At 54.7% G+C, this 17,335-nt stretch overlaps 4 protein-coding genes across 4 annotated transcripts; 2 read left to right on the top strand and 2 right to left on the bottom strand.

Annotated features, from left to right (window-relative positions):
• Window positions 1-369: 369 nt before the first annotated feature.
• agdA (Alpha-glucosidase) lies at window positions 370-3,808 on the top strand (the record flags this gene model as incomplete). Its single annotated transcript, XM_037324741.1, has 5 exons — window positions 370-1,273; window positions 1,323-1,772; window positions 1,826-3,459; window positions 3,510-3,645; window positions 3,702-3,808. 5 exons carry the CDS (start codon window positions 370-372, stop codon window positions 3,806-3,808), a joined length of 3,231 nt encoding a protein of 1,076 aa, XP_037177141.1.
• Window positions 3,809-5,720: 1,912 nt separating this feature from the next.
• On the bottom strand, window positions 5,721-6,494 carry YTH1 (mRNA 3'-end-processing protein YTH1; the record flags this gene model as incomplete). Its single annotated transcript, XM_037324740.1, has 1 exon — window positions 5,721-6,494. One exon carries the CDS (start codon window positions 6,492-6,494, stop codon window positions 5,721-5,723), a length of 774 nt encoding a protein of 257 aa, XP_037177176.1.
• Window positions 6,495-7,246: 752 nt separating this feature from the next.
• Window positions 7,247-8,476, bottom strand: LAE1-1 (Secondary metabolism regulator LAE1; the record flags this gene model as incomplete). The annotated part of the gene is made up of 5 exons (XM_037324739.1): window positions 7,247-7,691; window positions 7,743-7,944; window positions 7,997-8,014; window positions 8,075-8,144; window positions 8,213-8,476. 5 exons carry the CDS (start codon window positions 8,474-8,476, stop codon window positions 7,247-7,249), a joined length of 999 nt encoding a protein of 332 aa, XP_037177177.1.
• Window positions 8,477-13,510: 5,034 nt separating this feature from the next.
• Window positions 13,511-14,760, top strand: chiB1 (Endochitinase B1; the record flags this gene model as incomplete). The annotated part of the gene is made up of 4 exons (XM_037324738.1): window positions 13,511-13,699; window positions 13,755-13,986; window positions 14,042-14,610; window positions 14,671-14,760. The coding sequence occupies 4 exons, from the start codon at window positions 13,511-13,513 to the stop codon at window positions 14,758-14,760; spliced, it is 1,080 nt and encodes a 359-aa protein (XP_037177178.1).
• Window positions 14,761-17,335: the final 2,575 nt, after the last annotated feature.

Raw genomic sequence — 17,335 nt, 5'->3', positions numbered from 1 at the left:
CGCCGCAGGCCACTGCACGAACTCCGCAAGACTCCGCACGCAGCTGTACCCCAACACCCAACACGCTGCACATGCGCATGCCGTGATGGCCCGCATTCTTCTTAGCTCCCTTGCTTCAGCTGCTTGGAACAAAGCTCGCGGTAAATCAAAGCTTCCCCAGAGGCTGTAGCTCCAACCCCGGACGCTCCTCTCGCCTCAAACCATCAAACCACCTCCTCTCTAGTCTGTGCGGGGAAAGCTCTAGCTACACCGCAGTCAGGCCGCTCAATGCCACGCCGTTGATGTGATCTTTTCTCCTCGTAGGACAACTGACAGTTTCCCGTTGGTAATCACCACTCTCCTCTGCAGCTGCTACGACTCCACGACAACATGGCACTGAACGACTGGCTCGATTGCGGCGATTGGAAGGGTATAAGAGGGGAGGAGATGGCGGCCTTCTGTGCATCGTTGATATGGTGGATCGCGGCGCTCGTCGTTCTTTCGCAGTGCATCCGGATGATCAGCTCGCGACAGACGGGACCGATATTGAACGAGAAAGGCGCGACGATAGTGAAAGAGCAGAAGCGCAACATGTTCCTCCGCCCACCCATCATCCTCACGGCCGTGGCCGTTCTCGGGCTCTGCGCGGTCGTCAGGGTGGCAGACGTCGGACACCAGTTTGGACGCCAGCTTTCGTCGTACACGGCAACGACCACGACCAGCAGCAACGATGCCCAGTTTACAGTGGCCATGGACTCAGACGTCGGCGCTGATCTCATCCCCAACATTTTCGACCCAGAGGCGGTGGACCCCCAGAGTGTCTGCCCCGGTTACACGGCATCCAATGTCCAAGAAACTTCTCACGGATTCACAGCAGATCTCGACCTCGCCGGGAAGGCTTGCAATGTCTACGGCAACGAGATCGAGGCCCTGAAGCTCGTCGTTGAGTACCAGGCGGCAGACCGGCTTCATGTCGAGATACTGCCGAGACATATCGGCAAGGACAACTACACGTGGTTCATCCTTCCCGATGAGCTGATTCCGAAACCTGAAAATGATGGGACTCAGTCGGCTGGTTCGGACAGCGACCTGGAGTTCAAGTGGGCCAACGCGCCGACTTTTGGCTTCAATGTGACAAGGAAGAGCACTGGAGATGTCCTGTTTACCACCGTGGGGACCAAGCTGGTCTTCGAAGACCAGTTCTTTGAGTTTGCTTCACCTCTTCCGAAGAACTACAATCTTTATGGACTCGGTGAGGTCATCCACGGCTTTCGATTGAACAGAAATTTGACTAGTAAGATGGCTCATCCGAATCGTTGAACTTCTTTGGCTCACAGTGTTAGGGACTATCTATGCTGCTGACATTGGCGACCCCATCGATGGAAATATCTACGGATCACACCCTATCTACCTAGACACCCGATACTACAAAGCCGATGCTGATTCCGATGAGCTCGTCTACGTTGCCGAGCCCACGGACAAGACTGCTAATTACAAATCGTTTACTCATGGCGTCTTTATGAGAAATGCTCATGGTCAGGAAATCCTGCTTCGAGAGTCTAACATTACCTGGAGAGCGCTTGGTGGAACAATTGACCTCTACTTCTACGCTGGTCCCACGGCAGACTCTGTCATTACCTCTTACCAAAAGAGCGCCGTTGGACTGCCTGCTATGCAGCAATACTGGACCCTGGGCTTTCATCAATGCAGATGGGGCTACACCAGTTGGGACAACCTTCAGGAGGTTATCGACGACTTTGTAAAGTTTGAGATTCCACTTGAAACGATCTGGGGTGAGTGTTGTGTCGCCATAGTGCAACAGGGCCGTGAGCTAACCTACCATCAGCCGATATCGACTACATGAACCAGTACCGCGACTTCGAAAACGACAAGAATAATTGGACCTACGAAGACGGCGAGAAGTTTCTCGACAAACTCCACAAGAACGGACAACACTTCGTGCCGATTGTCGACTCAGCAATTTACTCGCCAAACCCCGAGAAGGAAGATGACGCCTACCCAACCTATGACCGCGGCCTTTCCTCAGACGCCTTTGTCCTCAATCCAGACGGCTCACTCTATGTCGGAGCTGTGTGGCCTGGCTACACGGTCTTCCCTGACTGGGTTGGTGCCGTGCTCGGTAAGAGCAAGACGTTTGCTTGGTGGAAGACAGAGCTTGAGACCTGGTTTAAGAAGGTTGCCTTCGACGGCATCTGGATTGACATGTCCGAAGTAGCTTCGTTCTGCGTGGGCAGCTGCGGAAGCAAGAACCTCACCCAGAACCCTGCCCATGTCCCTTTCCAGCTTCCAGGAGAACCCGGCAACGAAGACTACTCCTACCCCGAAGGCTTCGAGAAGACCAACGCCACCGAAGCCGCGTCCATCTCTGCGCTCTCAGCTTCAGCCGAGGCTGCCAAATCCACCGCCGTCAACGACGCGGAGCCAACCTCCACGACGACCTCTTACCTTCGCACCACTCCCACCCCCGGCGTCCGCAACGTCAACCACCCACCGTACGTGATCGACCACATCCACGGAGACCTCGCCGTGCACGCCGTCTCCCCCAACGCAACGCACCACGGCGGCTCCGAAGAGTACGACTTCCACAACCTCTTCGGCCACCAGATCCTCAACGCCACCTACCACGCCCTGCTCTCCGTCTTCCCTGGCAAGCGGCCCTTCATCATCGGCCGCTCGACCTTTGCCGGGTCGGGCAAGTGGGCCGGGCACTGGGGCGGCGACAACTACTCGCTCTGGGCGTACATGTTCTTCTCGATCCCGCAGGCGCTGAGCTTCAGCATCTTCGGCTTCCCCATGTTCGGCGTCGACACGTGCGGCTTCGCGGGCAACGCCGACATGGAGCTGTGCGCGCGCTGGATGCAGCTGAGCGCCTTCCTCCCGTTCTACAGGAACCACAACGCCATCGCGGGCATCCCGCAGGAGCCGTACCGCTGGAGCACCGTGGCGGACGCGTCCAAGAAGGCCATGGCCATCCGCTACGCGCTGCTGCCGTACATGTATACTGCCTTTTACAGGGCGCATACCCTCGGTGATACGGTGATGAAGGCGCTTGTGTGGGAGTTTGCGGACGAGCCGTGGCTGGCGGATGCGGATAGACAGTTTCTTCTGGGGCCGGCTGTGCTTGTTACGCCCTGTCTTGTGCAGGGGGCGACCACGGTTGATGGCGTCTTCCCCGGTGTTGGCAAGGGCACCGTCTGGTATGACTGGTACAACCAATCCGCCATCACTGGAGTTACTTCTGGGCAAAACGTCACCATCGACGCGCCGCTTGGACATATTCCTGTGTACCTCCGCGGCGGGTACGTTATTCCGACTCAAGAGCCTGGCAAGACGACGACAGAGAGCAGGGCCAACCCGTGGGGGATCTTAGTTGCGCTTGACAGCGAGGGCGGCGCGCAGGGTAATCTTTACGTGGACGATGGCGAGAGCTTGGAGCAGGAGGCTACTCTGACTGTAGAGGTATGTTCTTGAGCTCGCTTTGGTGTAAACGGAAGCTAACAGACGTATAGCTCACCGCCTTGGACGGTGTTCTTAAGGCCAGTCCCTCCGGAGAGTACAAGGACGCCAACCCTCTCGGCAATGTCACAGTCATGGGAGTCAAGCGGGACGTTTCGGCCGTGACTCTGAATGATCAGGTTCTTGAGAGTGAGAATTGGTCGTTGGACACGGCTTCTCGTGCTCTAAAGATTCATGGATTGCAGTCTTTGACTTCGAAGGGGGCATGGAATTCCGAGTGGACATTGGCCTGGGCTTGATAGAACGTTGGAGCATCATGGGCTTTGGTCGCAACGCCGTGACAGCATCATAGATTCAGACAATCCATTAGATCTTTTCAAGGCTCAATTTAGTGCACATTTTATTGCTTTCAGGGGCCGAATACGCCCCAGAAGTCTGATCTAATCTTAGACTGGCTCGACCTTCATACTCGACGAACCAATCGGTTTCATTCCCGCCTCCAATTTAATCGAGGGACAGTTTTGGAAGCAAGATATCTATGTAAGCGATGTGGCCGGCAAAGAGCCACCCCGTCAAAGGAGTTCGAGCTGCAACGTAGACGTAGAACGGTGAGAGATATACAGAAGAGTGGCCGTTGAGTGATTCTGAGTTGCGGTATGACGACAAACATGCCGTCTCTTACACGATACACGGCATGGGTGACGAACATGCTTCATGGTCAATAGCTATGAGGTTAGCCAAATGAGGCAATTCGTTTTACGTTCGGGACCAATCGCCCAACATCTGCCCCAACCCCGTGTATATGAAAGCCGCTGAGGTTTACACCGCGTTATTTAACCTGTTCCCATCTTAACACACAAGGCGCAGGCATTCCGCTGGCTGAGCTGAAAGCGTTGGGGTGCCGTGTCTACGCATCAAGCGAATTCCAACCTGTAACTCTTCTGTCACCCTCGCGGAGCTAGTTCTGCGGAAGGTTGAAGGATCCTTTACTTGTCGCACGGCTCTTCGCTCCTGTCGCGTACTACGTCAGGTAACAGCCAGTAGGCACTGTCCGGATCAGAGCTCAATCAGTGCTTCATGTCGGCCAGGTTGTGGCTGAGTCTAACATATATGTAATCGGCTTTGCTGTTTCCTTCTTCTGGTTGGCGAAGCACGAAATCCAAAAACTTGTTCAAAACGCTCGAGGATTCGTAGTAGACAACACCAGATTGGGTTCTGAGCGTTGACATCAATTGCGGCGTAGAACCGCTTGTATGTCCCTTGTGAAAACAGCAGTATCTTCGAACCTGGAGCCAAGAAGCGTCCTTGCTTTTCCCTGACCACCCTTTTTCCACATCTCGGCCCCATTCGAGAACATGATGTCGTACGTTGCCCAGAGGGGAAGACTCTCAGCACCTAAGCTGTCGCTGCTGGGCGTTGCAGAAGCCTTTGCGATGTTCGAGATTGGCCTCGGGAGAAATGAAGTTTTGAAGACACTCTTGTCGTTTCGAGTAACGCAGGACACTCCTCATCACTATTGATCAGGCGGATCTAGCGGCGGTCTGACTGAGAGCCAGACAACGCCCAAGACCGATCAGCTAGCTGAACTCGAAACAATCGGACAGCACCAACAGCGTAAGCGTAAAAGGGGGCTTTTTTTTTTCGGTGAACCTGCCATGCATTAATGCAGGGTATTGCATGCGCCCATTTACAAATCTGGGGTTCGTCGCATGTTCTCCTGCGGCGACGCAGCAACCCCACCCAGGGTCCACACAACTTAGGTAGACTTTTGGAAGTTAACTATCATCAGCTGGGTATGTGGCGCAATGGCTAGCGTGCGGTCTTCCGGTATTCATTACCAAGTTGGCCGTGGTTGCAGGTTCGAGTCCTGTCATACTCGTTTTCTTTTGCCTTTTGCGTTCATTTAGGATTGGAATGAACATTAATAGTAGAGGATCTATTTGACGCGCTTGCAGAGGTTGAGATAAGTCAGGTTGTTGGGAGACATTTAAATACATGTTGCAACAAGATATTTCATGCACAGTTGCGCCGCCCATTGCGCTCTTCAGAACACGCGGTGTAGTCTGTTTAAAACTATTGCAATTGCAACCCTTTATTTCCAGGCCCATCACTTTTGTCGAAGAACCCCATGATTCATAAACTTTTGGTATCATTGAGCCAAGCGCAGTCGCAAACCGTACCACGCAAGAAAGCCGTAAAAATGCTCTATAGTACACACCCTCTCCCACACCCTTCTCTTCTCGTCAACTCCAGTACCGCTCCTCTCAGTGTCCACCACGTCCTCGGAACCTCCTGTTCCCGCGATCGCGCCACTTGCCTCCTCCACGGCCGTGCCTCCGGTCCCCGTGGCCGCGGTCCTCGTGCATGTCCCGCATGCGCTGCTCCCTCTGCACCGGCACCGCCTCGCCGTCCTCGCGCTCGCCGTCCTTCTTCTCGTCCTCGCCCTCGACCTTGACGCTCGGCTTCTCCAGGTCCGTCCTCCAGCGCGGGTGGGCGCCGAACTTGCACCCGGGGCCCTCGGGGCAGAAGCCGACGAGGTAGTAGACGCACAGCTTCCGGCGGACGTGTTTCTTGCTGCAGCGCGGGCCCAGCGGGCAGAAGCCCTTGTCGTAGTGCGGGCACGGCGGCAGCTTCGACTGCGGGTCGATGTGCAGGTACAGGCACTCCTCACCGTTGGAGCAGTAGCCGTTGCGCATGAAGAAGTTGCACTCGGGCATCTTGCGCAGGTTGTACTCGTGCAGAAACTCGCAGCTCTCGCCCTTCTTGCAGAGGCCGCGCAGCCAGTGCTTGCAGACCAGCGAGGGCCCGCCGCCGCCGCCGCCGGAGTTATTGTTGGAGGAGGATGGCGAGGAGGCGTGGCGGTCTGGGCAGGAGGCGCCGAGGGGGCAATGGCCCGCGAGGAAGGGCTTGCATTGCGGGCGGTCGGAGGAGAGCTCGTGGCGGTAGGTCTGGCGGAGGAAGGGGGTGAAGGAGAAGGTCGTCGCTTGCGGGGCGTGGGTGAGGATCTGGGTTGCCTCCGGGCGGGCTACGACTGCCATTTTTGGGGAAGGTGGAGGAGCTCCAGAGAGCTGTCGGGTGAAGCGGGTGAGGATGTCGCTGGTTTTTTGATATGGGAGATGCGATCGGTTTGGTTTGTTGATGTCGCGTGGTGGTTTTGTAAGGCTGTTGCGCGAAGTTCGCGGTCGCGGTGATCGGATGCGCGAATAGCTTCGGGATGCGCAATGATACAAGTGCACGATTTCAAACGGCCTCGCCCTGTTTGCCTGCGGTTTTGAGTTGTTTGGAATAGTTATGGAAGGGTGAAGCTCGCGATGCGCAGGCGTGGATTACCTTAGCTCTGAGATCTGCCGACTGCCCCGTCTCGTTAGTCAGCAACCGCTGCTTGAGCTGCTGTGGGGCGCATTCTTAGCTCCAGTGATAAGTAAAGTGCTTCACAGTTGAGAGGACGCTACGTTTTCACTGCGCAGGGGCAAGTGGACGCAGAGAAACCAGCGTAATTACTTCACATAGCCTCATATATCAAATTATTATTTCTCTGGGCATCGATCAAGATTTTACGACGCCACAGTCGAAGCTCCGAACAACCAATAGGCTTCTCGGTGGAATACGGAAGCATTACATCGAACACTTTCAGAACCTCGTACAACATGTGTTGCGCAACATGCCCGTAGCTTGGTCAAACTTACGCCTCCAGTATCACCAACAATTGAGTGATGATGCCAGCGCAACCCACCACATCGGAAGGGAAGCTACAGCACGTGGGTTTTCCGAGAGGCCCGCAGCCAATTCATCAGACTTTCTGAGCATACCAGAAGAACATGTTATAGTAGCGATGCTTGCTATCGTCCTCCAAATCTTCCCAGACGGTTTTGCACCAGGCATCGGACTGCGACTTTGAGATGCCCATAGCCTCGAACGGTTTGCCTGTGAAGGCCGTTGCCGCCCACTTGACAGCAAGTTTTGAGTAGTAGCCAATCAATCGCTGGGTGTTGTCCTTTGGCCAGGTGCCAATCGGGATTTTCATGATTTGGCACTGGACGTTTCTGAAGCCAGCGGCCTCGAGGTGAGGACCCAAGTCGCGTGCTTTGTGGAAGTCCAGACCAAGACTCTGAAAGGCTTGGACGACGAGCTCGTAAAACGTCTTGAGCTTGTCGTCACTCGTCATAGTGCCGTCGTCGGAATGGATCTGCCCATGCAGCTCTTGGAACTCAATCCAACCCCCGGACCTCATGTTTCTGAGTGCATCAGTAATAGTTTCTCCAGCGCCGCGTCTGGATCAGGCTTACTCGTGAGCGTCTACCAGGACTTTGTCTAGCTTCCGAAGAATTGGAGCCATGGATCGGAAATGCACAAAGTCGAAACCTCTCCCGTTCACCCAGTCATCCTCGGCGTCGTCGACAAAAAACTTGACATTGCCGGGTGTCCACTCCGGCTGTATGGGAGACAGGTCGATGCCTACGACAGACGCGCCAGGATAACGATCGGCAACTTTGAATATCTTGATCAATATTGGCTCACGCGTGGGAAACCGTCAACATACTGCCAATTGCCCAAGCACCTAATTTCGAACTGTTAGAGAGAGAACGAAAGGGTCGGTACTACCAAGGGATCACTGTACCGGTGCCCGTGCCAATGTCTATGATTTTCTGAGGATTACGACCGAGAGGTGCGAGAAATAGTCTGCCATTCTGGTTACAAATCAGACTTGGACGGAAGCGTCACTACATAGCGTCACGAGGCGTGTGAGCGAACTCACGAGAAGCTCCAGCATCAAAACATGCTTGATATTCTCCCGACCCTGCTCCGTCTGGTCGTTGGGCATTGGATAGCGGCCATGGCGATACCTATGGTACCGGCGCCCGTTCTCGTCGTACTCATGGGCAAAGATGCTGGCAGTGATGGAGCGCGAGCCGACAGAGGAAGCGTCCCACTCAACGGGGTCAAACTCACTGGTGTCGACGGGCTCGTCGGCAGCTTCGATGGTACCAGCGGGGTGAAGAGGAGCTTGTGCGTCAGACATGCTTGCAGGTGCCACCTAGGTCGGTAGGTAGGTACGCAGGCGATTTGTTCTCGAAGGTGGATGGTGGTGGTGCCAAAGCGAGGGCATCCTAGTTCTACGCAAGGTGAGTTTACTGTAGCGCGGAAACCCACTTGGAGCCAATGAGGGTATACTGGACCATGGCTGTCGGGTCTTTCACCAAGATCGGCGCTGCACTAGGTGGAACTTTCCCACGATGACTTTACTTTCTGTTGCGAATGGGGCGGGCTGGTGCAAAAGCATGCAATAGCCTCTCGCGGTGAGAATGAGGGATTGCGAGAGAAGAGAGGAGAGAGTGCTGGAGGACGGGGGTCTGGCACTGTTGGCTCTCCCACGAAAAGCGGGTCCTCACATAATTGTAAGTAATCCATGAAGCAAACACTCTTGCAAGATTGGTTGGTGAACCAAGTGTAAACAGGGATTGGGCTCCGCTTTCTCAAGCGATGTTGGAGGAGCGTCTTGTCGAGTGTGGTAGATTGCAGGCTGTTGGTTACGTTTGGCGAGAATGAGCACCGAGCGGTAGAGGAGGCTGGGAGGCTGTATCAAGACAAAGGGGGACTTTGTTCCTGTAGATCGTGAGTGCTTTCTATTTCTCCGCGCGGGGGACTCCAATCGTCGATGGCATGTCTTGAAAAGGTTATTTTAAATGCCTCTCTGAAGTTGGGGCACACTCAGAATCATCCAACATGCGCCCAGGATGAGCGTGTGATGTTGTGTTTGCTGCTGCATATGTGCACGGGTCCAGCGCCGGGAGGGAGAAAACTTGACAGGGCCGATCCTCGCCAAGGCAGCATCCCACGACGGGTCGGAGGGGTTGGCCGCGGGAAGTCCCTGAACGACCCCTCCCGTTCTTCGGCCGGGCCGTAGGTAGGTACGTGGGTGACGGGGAGGGGCCATGAACGGCGAGGAACCACGGGCAGGGAAAGTGGGATGGATGTCTGTGAGGACGGGCCGCAACGTACACAGGTGCCTGCAACAGGTAATTGACTGCGGTCTCGCTACTATGGCGTGAGATTGGCCGTGTTACCTGCCTTGGGGAAGGCATATTCAATCATTACCTTCCTTACCTTAGTAGGTAAATACCTCCACTGAATCTGATCATTTGACTTGGAAGGCACGGATTTAACAATCGCCTTCCCAAAAGTAAGGTACCTTAGGCAAGGCAGTTGCGATCTCAATGACACCGTCTTACCTTCCGTCATTAAGGTAGGTAGGTGCTTCTCCTTCACAGTGTTCAATCCTATTCCTTTTGCCTTTCTTGTAATAGAAGGAGTATTCTCATCCACTCCTTCTATCCTCGGTTTGCGGGCACACTGGAGGAAAGAAGGAGCCCTCGCACTTGCCTTAGTGTGGCAGGGGACTTGCAGAAAATGGAAGATGGCTCAGTTGGGCAGGAAAGGACCCACGTTCTTTTGGCATTCCCACCTCAGGGTTCATTCAGTTCCGTTGACAGTGAACACTACAGCACCTAGCTCGCCAAGGCTGCAGAATGACATGCACTTCCACTTCTTCTTCTTTTCTTTTTCCCTTCCATTGCATCTGGGGCCGTCTTCGGCTTCTTCAACCCACCACCACGCAGCTGCTCCTCCCCTCAGATGCCGTCTCCGCTCCGTTGATGGGTCTCTTCTTTCATACCGTGTCCGACTTTTTTTCTCCTCAACGAGACTGACCCCGCACTTCCCGACCGGAGTTTATTTGCTTCATCAAGGCACAAATCCGACCAACGGCTGCCGACCCAAGTCATCAACGCCTATTGCTCTCCCGCCAATCTCACGCCCGTCCCTTCATCTCTTCTTCGCGCGACGTGGCTGTTCTAGCGCGTTTCTCCCGCGTTTCTCGACCTCCCGAGCAGTCCAAAGACTGCCGTCGCCTTGTACCTAGGAAAAAGTCAATTCTATTGTCAAGCATCGCGACCCCCTCCAAAACGTCGCAACACTCGCTCCGATGCGGAAGCCAGAGAAGTCAGGAGGATGCCATGCCATGCGTATCGACCCTGACTGACTAGACTTTGCTGGGGTTTTTTCACTTAGCCATCGCCTGCGCCCAATCATCGGAACCGACTACTGCAAGTTACTTACATACGGAGCACGCCCGCATATCTTCGTACGTACAGCCTACAGAATTGGCAGGGTGCGGCGTGCCCACGCGGGATGGGATGGATGCCCACGGACACACCACGGAGCCATAGAGCCCATCATCGCTCGAGTATTCTCTCTCGGCTTGACATCGTTGATCGACCTGCCTTAGTCAGTATGGGACACCCATGGATCTTCTCTCTTTCTCGTGGGCCGATGCGACCGAGACGGCGAGGCGAAAAAAAACACCCGCTCTGCCTCCACGTATCCAGAGACAAGAGATGGCCCAACATATCACGAGACAACTCAGCTTCTCGACGAACAATGCGCCAACAATACTACAATGCATGCTCACCGTCACGCCACGCAGACCGACAGCTATTCATCAATACCCAACTCGACGGCCCTCGGTCAATGACCTCATGCTCCCAAATCGTCGGATTTCCCAGACCTCAGGGCCGCTTCATGTACAACTATGTGCTGCCAGCGTGGCATGCAGTCACCTGCAACCATCTCCTCCACTCGACCCTCTGTGTCAGTCGGCTGTTTCCATCGTTTGGGTGGGCCCCCGCGCAGCCAAGCTGCCGCTACATGTCTGCTCACTGGACAGTTCCCTGCCACTGAGTCGCATGGCTACGCTACTAGTCAACCCTACGACTGAGACGGCCGTCTATATCTCGTCCACGTACGGATACCTTGTTTGGACTCGCTCGACATGTTTTGCCCAGCCCGGCTTGTTCTGCGCTCGACTTCACCGCCTGAAGACAATGCTCCTTGCGTGTCCGTGTGTGATTCATTAGTTTCCCCCAGTTTCCCAGCGCATCAGCTGGGATCTACCCGTTCCAAAGTACCAGATACCGCTGTGCCGCTCAAAGGGTGGACGGATGAGGGTCTTAGTGCATGTCACTCGCCTATCGATCCACAATTTTCACGTCAGTGTGATGAGCACTGTCTGTAACAGTCAACTCAAATTGGCTGCAAAGTACAACAGCCGCTTGCTCAACCGACAAGCTACAGCTGATCCCACGAGGTTGGGAATGCAAACGACAACACAACCAACAGCGTTCGAATACCAGACCAAGCCCGCATTCGCCAGCGCAGAGCTGAAGGTTGCTTTAGAGTTTGGCAATGCAGTGCAGAATTCCTGCTTCTCGGGCAGTTGTGTGTCGTCCCATCTTAGCCTGGAAGGAACCTCGTGAATTCTCCAGGTACGCTTTCTTTTCCCACGACGCCTAGCGCCGACCATTAGCGATGACTTCAAACCAACTGCTGGAGGTCAGACCGCCGCGACCGCGAATTCTCACCCGGCGGATCTTCTATTCAACTTCCCCGTCGAGAAGGGGACGTGCTTGTCAAGAGCCCAAAGCCACAAGCACCTTTCAGAGAACCATCATTTCCCACCGTCGCATTGTGGCTAGTTTGATGTATACCGAGCCTTGTAGGTCTGCATCCCTCGAACATGATTCACCTGCTCCTTTCATCCTCGGATCGTCACAACACGAGGAGACAGGTCGCTGCAAAACTGCTCCTGCCAAATATCCGGGAGACCGGTCCGACTCTTTTGACGCACGCGTGCTGAAGTTGGTCAATTATCTTGGTTCAAGGCCAATTGGACGACCTTCATCGGAGCAAACAGGCCCTTTTGCGCCGGACTTGACTGGCTGACGTCTAATGAACAACAGACACTGTATGTACCAAGGGTGCCGTTGCAGTACAGACCACGGCGCTTCGTCCAGGATGATTCGTCTCTTGCAGCCGCAGACCCAACAGGTTCATTTACATTGGTCGGTGAACAACATACGCGAAATGCGGCTGGCAATCACAGTGTCCACGTCTTGAAGCAGCATCACCAGCACATATCGACACAAACAAGAACACTGGCCAGAGAATGAATGCCTGCTCCCTGCCTACCTCGTCGCGAAGACCTGCATGCACGGCCGGCCAGGCGTGGAGAAATCATTCGGAAGATGCAGAAAAAAGGTGGACGAACAAAAGAAAAGGAAGAGGAGCAAAAGTAGCGGTGCGGCGTGCAGGGATCATTCCTGTTCCCTGCAACCCTGATCGTCAACTGCCGCCAAGGGTCGGCGGTCGTCGCCGACGGCTGGATTCAGACAGAGAAGTTGAGAACAGATTCGCGCCGAACTAACTAGCTCACGGGCAGCAGAATCAGGTTGGGCAAGCTAGGCAATCAAAATAACGGCACCAGAAGGACGACCACGCCCGACCACGCCCGACCACGAGGCCTTGTAATCTTGTTGCGGCCCTTGTCCCATTATTTTGCCCATCCTGCTCTATTTGTAGCCTGTCTGTGTCTCCCCGGTTTCCGAATCTCTGTCTGGTACACGCCAGCTCGGTGGCACAGGCACAGTGGCACTCTCGTTGCTCGTCCTACGCCTTTCCCGCACATCCATCTCTATCCTCTCTTCGAGATCTCTCATATATGACTTGACAAAAGTCTCAATACCATCACTCCACCCCTGCAAGCGCAGCGCAACCGCATCTTCTGGAGGCGCACCCCCCCATGATTCTTCTTCCACCCCCAGCCCAATTATGTCATGCATCATGGCATCGATGGTATCCTGGACCCTCTTGTAATTTTGATACCCGTCGTCTCCACCGCCTCGGACAAGACCTTAAGTGTATGCTACCCTACCCACGTTCGCTCACCGTCGCATCTTCTTGTCTCTGCTGCACTGTGGTGTCTAGCCAAATATATAGGACAACCTCGATGCTGTTTGGGGCCACAGAGGTTCGCGCTTGCTGCCTGACCGACCAGCTCATTGCTCCAGCATGCAGCTTTGGGTCCAAGTCCTTTCCTTCATATACTGACTGTCCTTACCACCATCCCCTTCTCGCACTAACTCTCTGAGTTGCTTCTCTTCTGTTCCAACTTTTCAGATTGTACGCCATCACGCGCCATTTCATGGCAACGAGAGTCAGAATGAGTTCCTCATCGTCGTCGCGCAAGTCGCGCAGAACGACTAGCATCTCGAACGTCATGTACACCAACGCCGTCTACTTCCCCAACGAACGGATCTACCAAGGGGATACGCCTGGCGCGATGAACTACGGGTGCATCAACCACGTGTATTACGCCTTTGCAAACGTGTCGCCGGACGGCGGTGTCTTTGTGAGTCTCTCAAAATTCAGCTCGCATCACGACCGGGCTGACCAGCGGACTGTAGCTCAGCGACGAGTGGGCTGATGCCCGCGCACCAGTCGATGGCGTGCAAGGCGGTCTAGGATCTCTAATGCACCTAAAGCAGAAGCATCCGCACTTGCAGGTTGTCTTATCCATCGGCGGCGGTAGTTCAGCAGCAGTCTTCCCCTCGGTCGCCGCGAATACGTTGTACAGAGACAACTTTGCTCGGTCTGCGAGAGGTTTAGTGGACGCATCTGGCTTGGACGGCATCGATAGTAAGTTCTGCCTATTTCTGCAGCATGGGAGGCGAAGCTCACCACTCCTCGCCAGTCGTCTGGGAGTATCCTTGCGATCCCCAACAAGGCCACCACTTTCTCGCCTTGATAGCAGCCGTTCGCCTTCATATGCCGGAAAGCCACTACCTCCTCACCGCCGCTTTGCCAGCAGGGAGGGCGGTCCTCCAGTACATCGACTTGCGACGGACGGCCGACTACCTCGACTTCATCAACCTGATGGCTTACGACTTTTCAGGCCCGTGGACACATCGGAGTGGCCACCACGCTCAACTCTACGCACTGAGCAAGGATGAGAGCTCGGGAGCCTCGGCGGTGCAGTATCTCGTCTCTCAGGGGTTTCCCTCGCAGAAGATCCTCCTCGGCATCCCTCTCTACGGACGCAGCTTCCTGCACGCCGCCGGACCGGGACAGAAGTTCAAGGGGGTTGGCGGGGACAACGGCACGTTCGACTACAACCAGCTGCCGCGCCGCGGGACGAAGGAGGTGTTGGACAAGAAGCACATTGCAGCTCAATGCGTCGGGGCCGACGGCGGTTTCGTGACGTACGACAATCCCGACACGGTAAAGATGAAGGCGGCTTTCTGCAAATCAAAGAGCTTGGGGGTAATGTGCCTGACCGTAAACTGCAATAAAGGTTACAGAGTCGCTGACAGCATTCGACAGGGGCTCTTTTACTGGAGCGGACCATTAGATGCCAAGGACAGCTCCCGCAGTCTCATCGCGACTGGTTTCAGGGCTCTGCACAGCTCCTGATCGGGGAGACGTTATCATCTGAGAGTGGCGATCCTACCCTGGATATGACGCCTACGAACGACGGTCTTTTTTCTCCCGCTCTGTATTTCATCTGCATCTCTCCAGCAACAGCAACAGTTCTGCCGACGGACATGCGCATCGGCAATCATCGGCCTGGCGGGCCGAAGCTTCTACGGACGACGAAATCTGCATTTGCATGGCGTACGAAGGGGACCAGCAGCAGCATCTGGCGGAGGCGATTTGGCGTTCACTGTCCATTTTCGGGGGCTTTTTTCTTCTGCATCTTTTGACGTTTCCATTTTTTTCCAATCACGATCGTCTTTGGTCTATTTCATGTGTTGTTTTTCTGGATTCCCCAGCAATTTCCCCGGGTGGCACGACGGACGCTTTGTTTTTCTTTTTTTTTTTTTTATGAGAGTGCGGAGGCGGGGATGGGGAGGGGGACCGGAAAGAAGAGGAGGATACCAAAAAAAGAATTTCGGACGGCTGATGATATCCCGCATGGACGCACGAAGATTGGAACAAGGGGCGGTGTAGCGGAAACATTGTTTTGGGCATGGCATCATTGGACTGACTGACTGCTGTCTGTCTCTCTGTGTATGTGTGTGTGTGTATTTCAAATTGGTCGACAGCTTGGGGAAACAATTGTCTTTGATCATGACTCACAATATAGAACGGGGGGGAGCGGGGGATTGGCTGCGGCGGGGGGAGGGGCGTTATTTTGGATTTTTTTTGTTCCGTTGGGCGCTTTGTAGACCGCCCTTTTTCTCAATATATCCCGTCGAAAGAGAGAGGCGGTTTCTCGTTGAACATTCTATCTTGGGTTTCACAATTTGACTGCCTGTCTCTGCGGTCCCCCCATCGTGAGATTTTATTTTTTGTGTGGTGGGTGATTGGGGCGGGAGACACACAGCACTGCACTGCACCACAGTTGGGTGTGGGGTTCTGTTGTCAGTATCTCCGGTGTGTATGTGGTGCTGTGGTGCTGTGCTGCTGGGTAAATTGAGGTAACCCACGTAGATCCCGCTGAACTGTAGCTACCTAGAGGAGGGGCAGGCTGGACAGAGATTGTAGGGACCTCGAGGCTGGGTGGTACGGTGGTGGGGGGTATTAAGGTAGGCGGGCTCGGAGTAAGCTCCGGGATACGGGAGCGGTTCGATTCGGTGGGTGATTTACATACACATACAATTTGAGGGGTGGTGGTGGTGGTGGTTGCTGCTGATGATGATGATCATTTGGAATCGGGGTCGGGTGGTTGGTACTGGACTGCAGGCCGGCCTTGATTTTACTCTTGTGCTTTGGCTGGGCGACTGATGGGGTGGAAGATGAGTGGGTGTGAAATGTACGGATTTGGCATTGCGATTGTGCATGTATCTTTTTCTGGAGGAGCAAGAGACACTGTTTGGCATGGGATTGTGAATGTTTGTTTGGGGACAATGCGGTTGTTTTTGCCCTGTCACGAGTGTGCGGTGGTGTGGTGTGGTGGGTTGGGTGTAGATCGGCCTGCAGTTGGGGATTTTAGGGGAGGTGATTCCTTGTTTTTTCCTGGGGCGGGATCTGGTTAGGCAGGCAGGCGGATGGATTTACACTGGAGGCAGGGCCTTGCATTTCGTTTCTTTGGGAAGGGGGTTGGGGGCGGTAAAAACGGTGATGGGCCATGTACAGCTGAACAAGGTATGCCGATGCGCACGCCAGGTTGATCTTTCCCTGGGGTGTGGTGTGTGTGTGTGTGTTGTTCCGGCTTGGTGTGATTCAGTTCAGTCGGGATTTTGGAATGGGTGTTGGATGTATTGCATGTCGATCGGGGATGGGGGGGGGGTTGATTGGGCTGGGGGTCGAGGATGGGGGTGTGAGGTTTGTTCCGCTTGCTGGGGTTACATTCTGGGGTATTATTGTTGATTATGTCCATGCGATTCAATGTGTTTGCGGATGGAATGGGGGTTGTGGTTCACTTTGTGATTTTGAGTGGGTGTGATGGTGGTGGTGGTGGTGTTAGCTCTTTCGAGGGCGTATTGGATGGGTTGTCACCTCAGGCTAGAGGATGATGATGGTGTGCGGCGCACGTGGGAGCATGTCACGGGAGCGATAGTCTGGAAAAGGTTGGCTGTCGGTGAATGATGGGTGAGTTGATTACATTACCTGGGGTGAGATGAGGTGAGATGATCCGGGGGGTTGCGGTGAAGGACCTTCGGTCCGGGTCTCTGGAGAGCATTCTAGACTCATGCGGGTACGACGACGACGATGACGATGCCTGGGCCTTTCCCATGTCGGTGTGTTTGGCATCCGCTTCTTAGACTGGATTGCGAAAGCAAAGGCAAGTAATGAAGCCGGCTAGTCTTCCACGTTAGTGCCTTCTTCCGCCTCACATTTCGCCCGGTCCTGCGGGAGGATCAGGGGACGGAGCGGGTTTGAGGCCCCAATATAGAACCCGCACTGGAGGAGACGACGCCGTACTATTTTTTTGAGGCGGTCGTCTTTTGCTCCTCCGAGGCCATCGAGCGGCGCTAGGGCCGCGGTTTGGGCGGCCTACGCCGTTTAGCACGGGGGACCGGAGGGCAGACAATGACTCGGGTTG

This window comes from Colletotrichum aenigma (genome assembly GCF_013390185.1).
Source record: "Colletotrichum aenigma strain Cg56 chromosome Unknown KSG_Cg56_contig06, whole genome shotgun sequence".
Lineage (NCBI taxonomy): Eukaryota > Fungi > Ascomycota > Sordariomycetes > Glomerellales > Glomerellaceae > Colletotrichum > Colletotrichum aenigma.
This window is presented reverse-complemented; position numbering and strand designations above follow the sequence as displayed.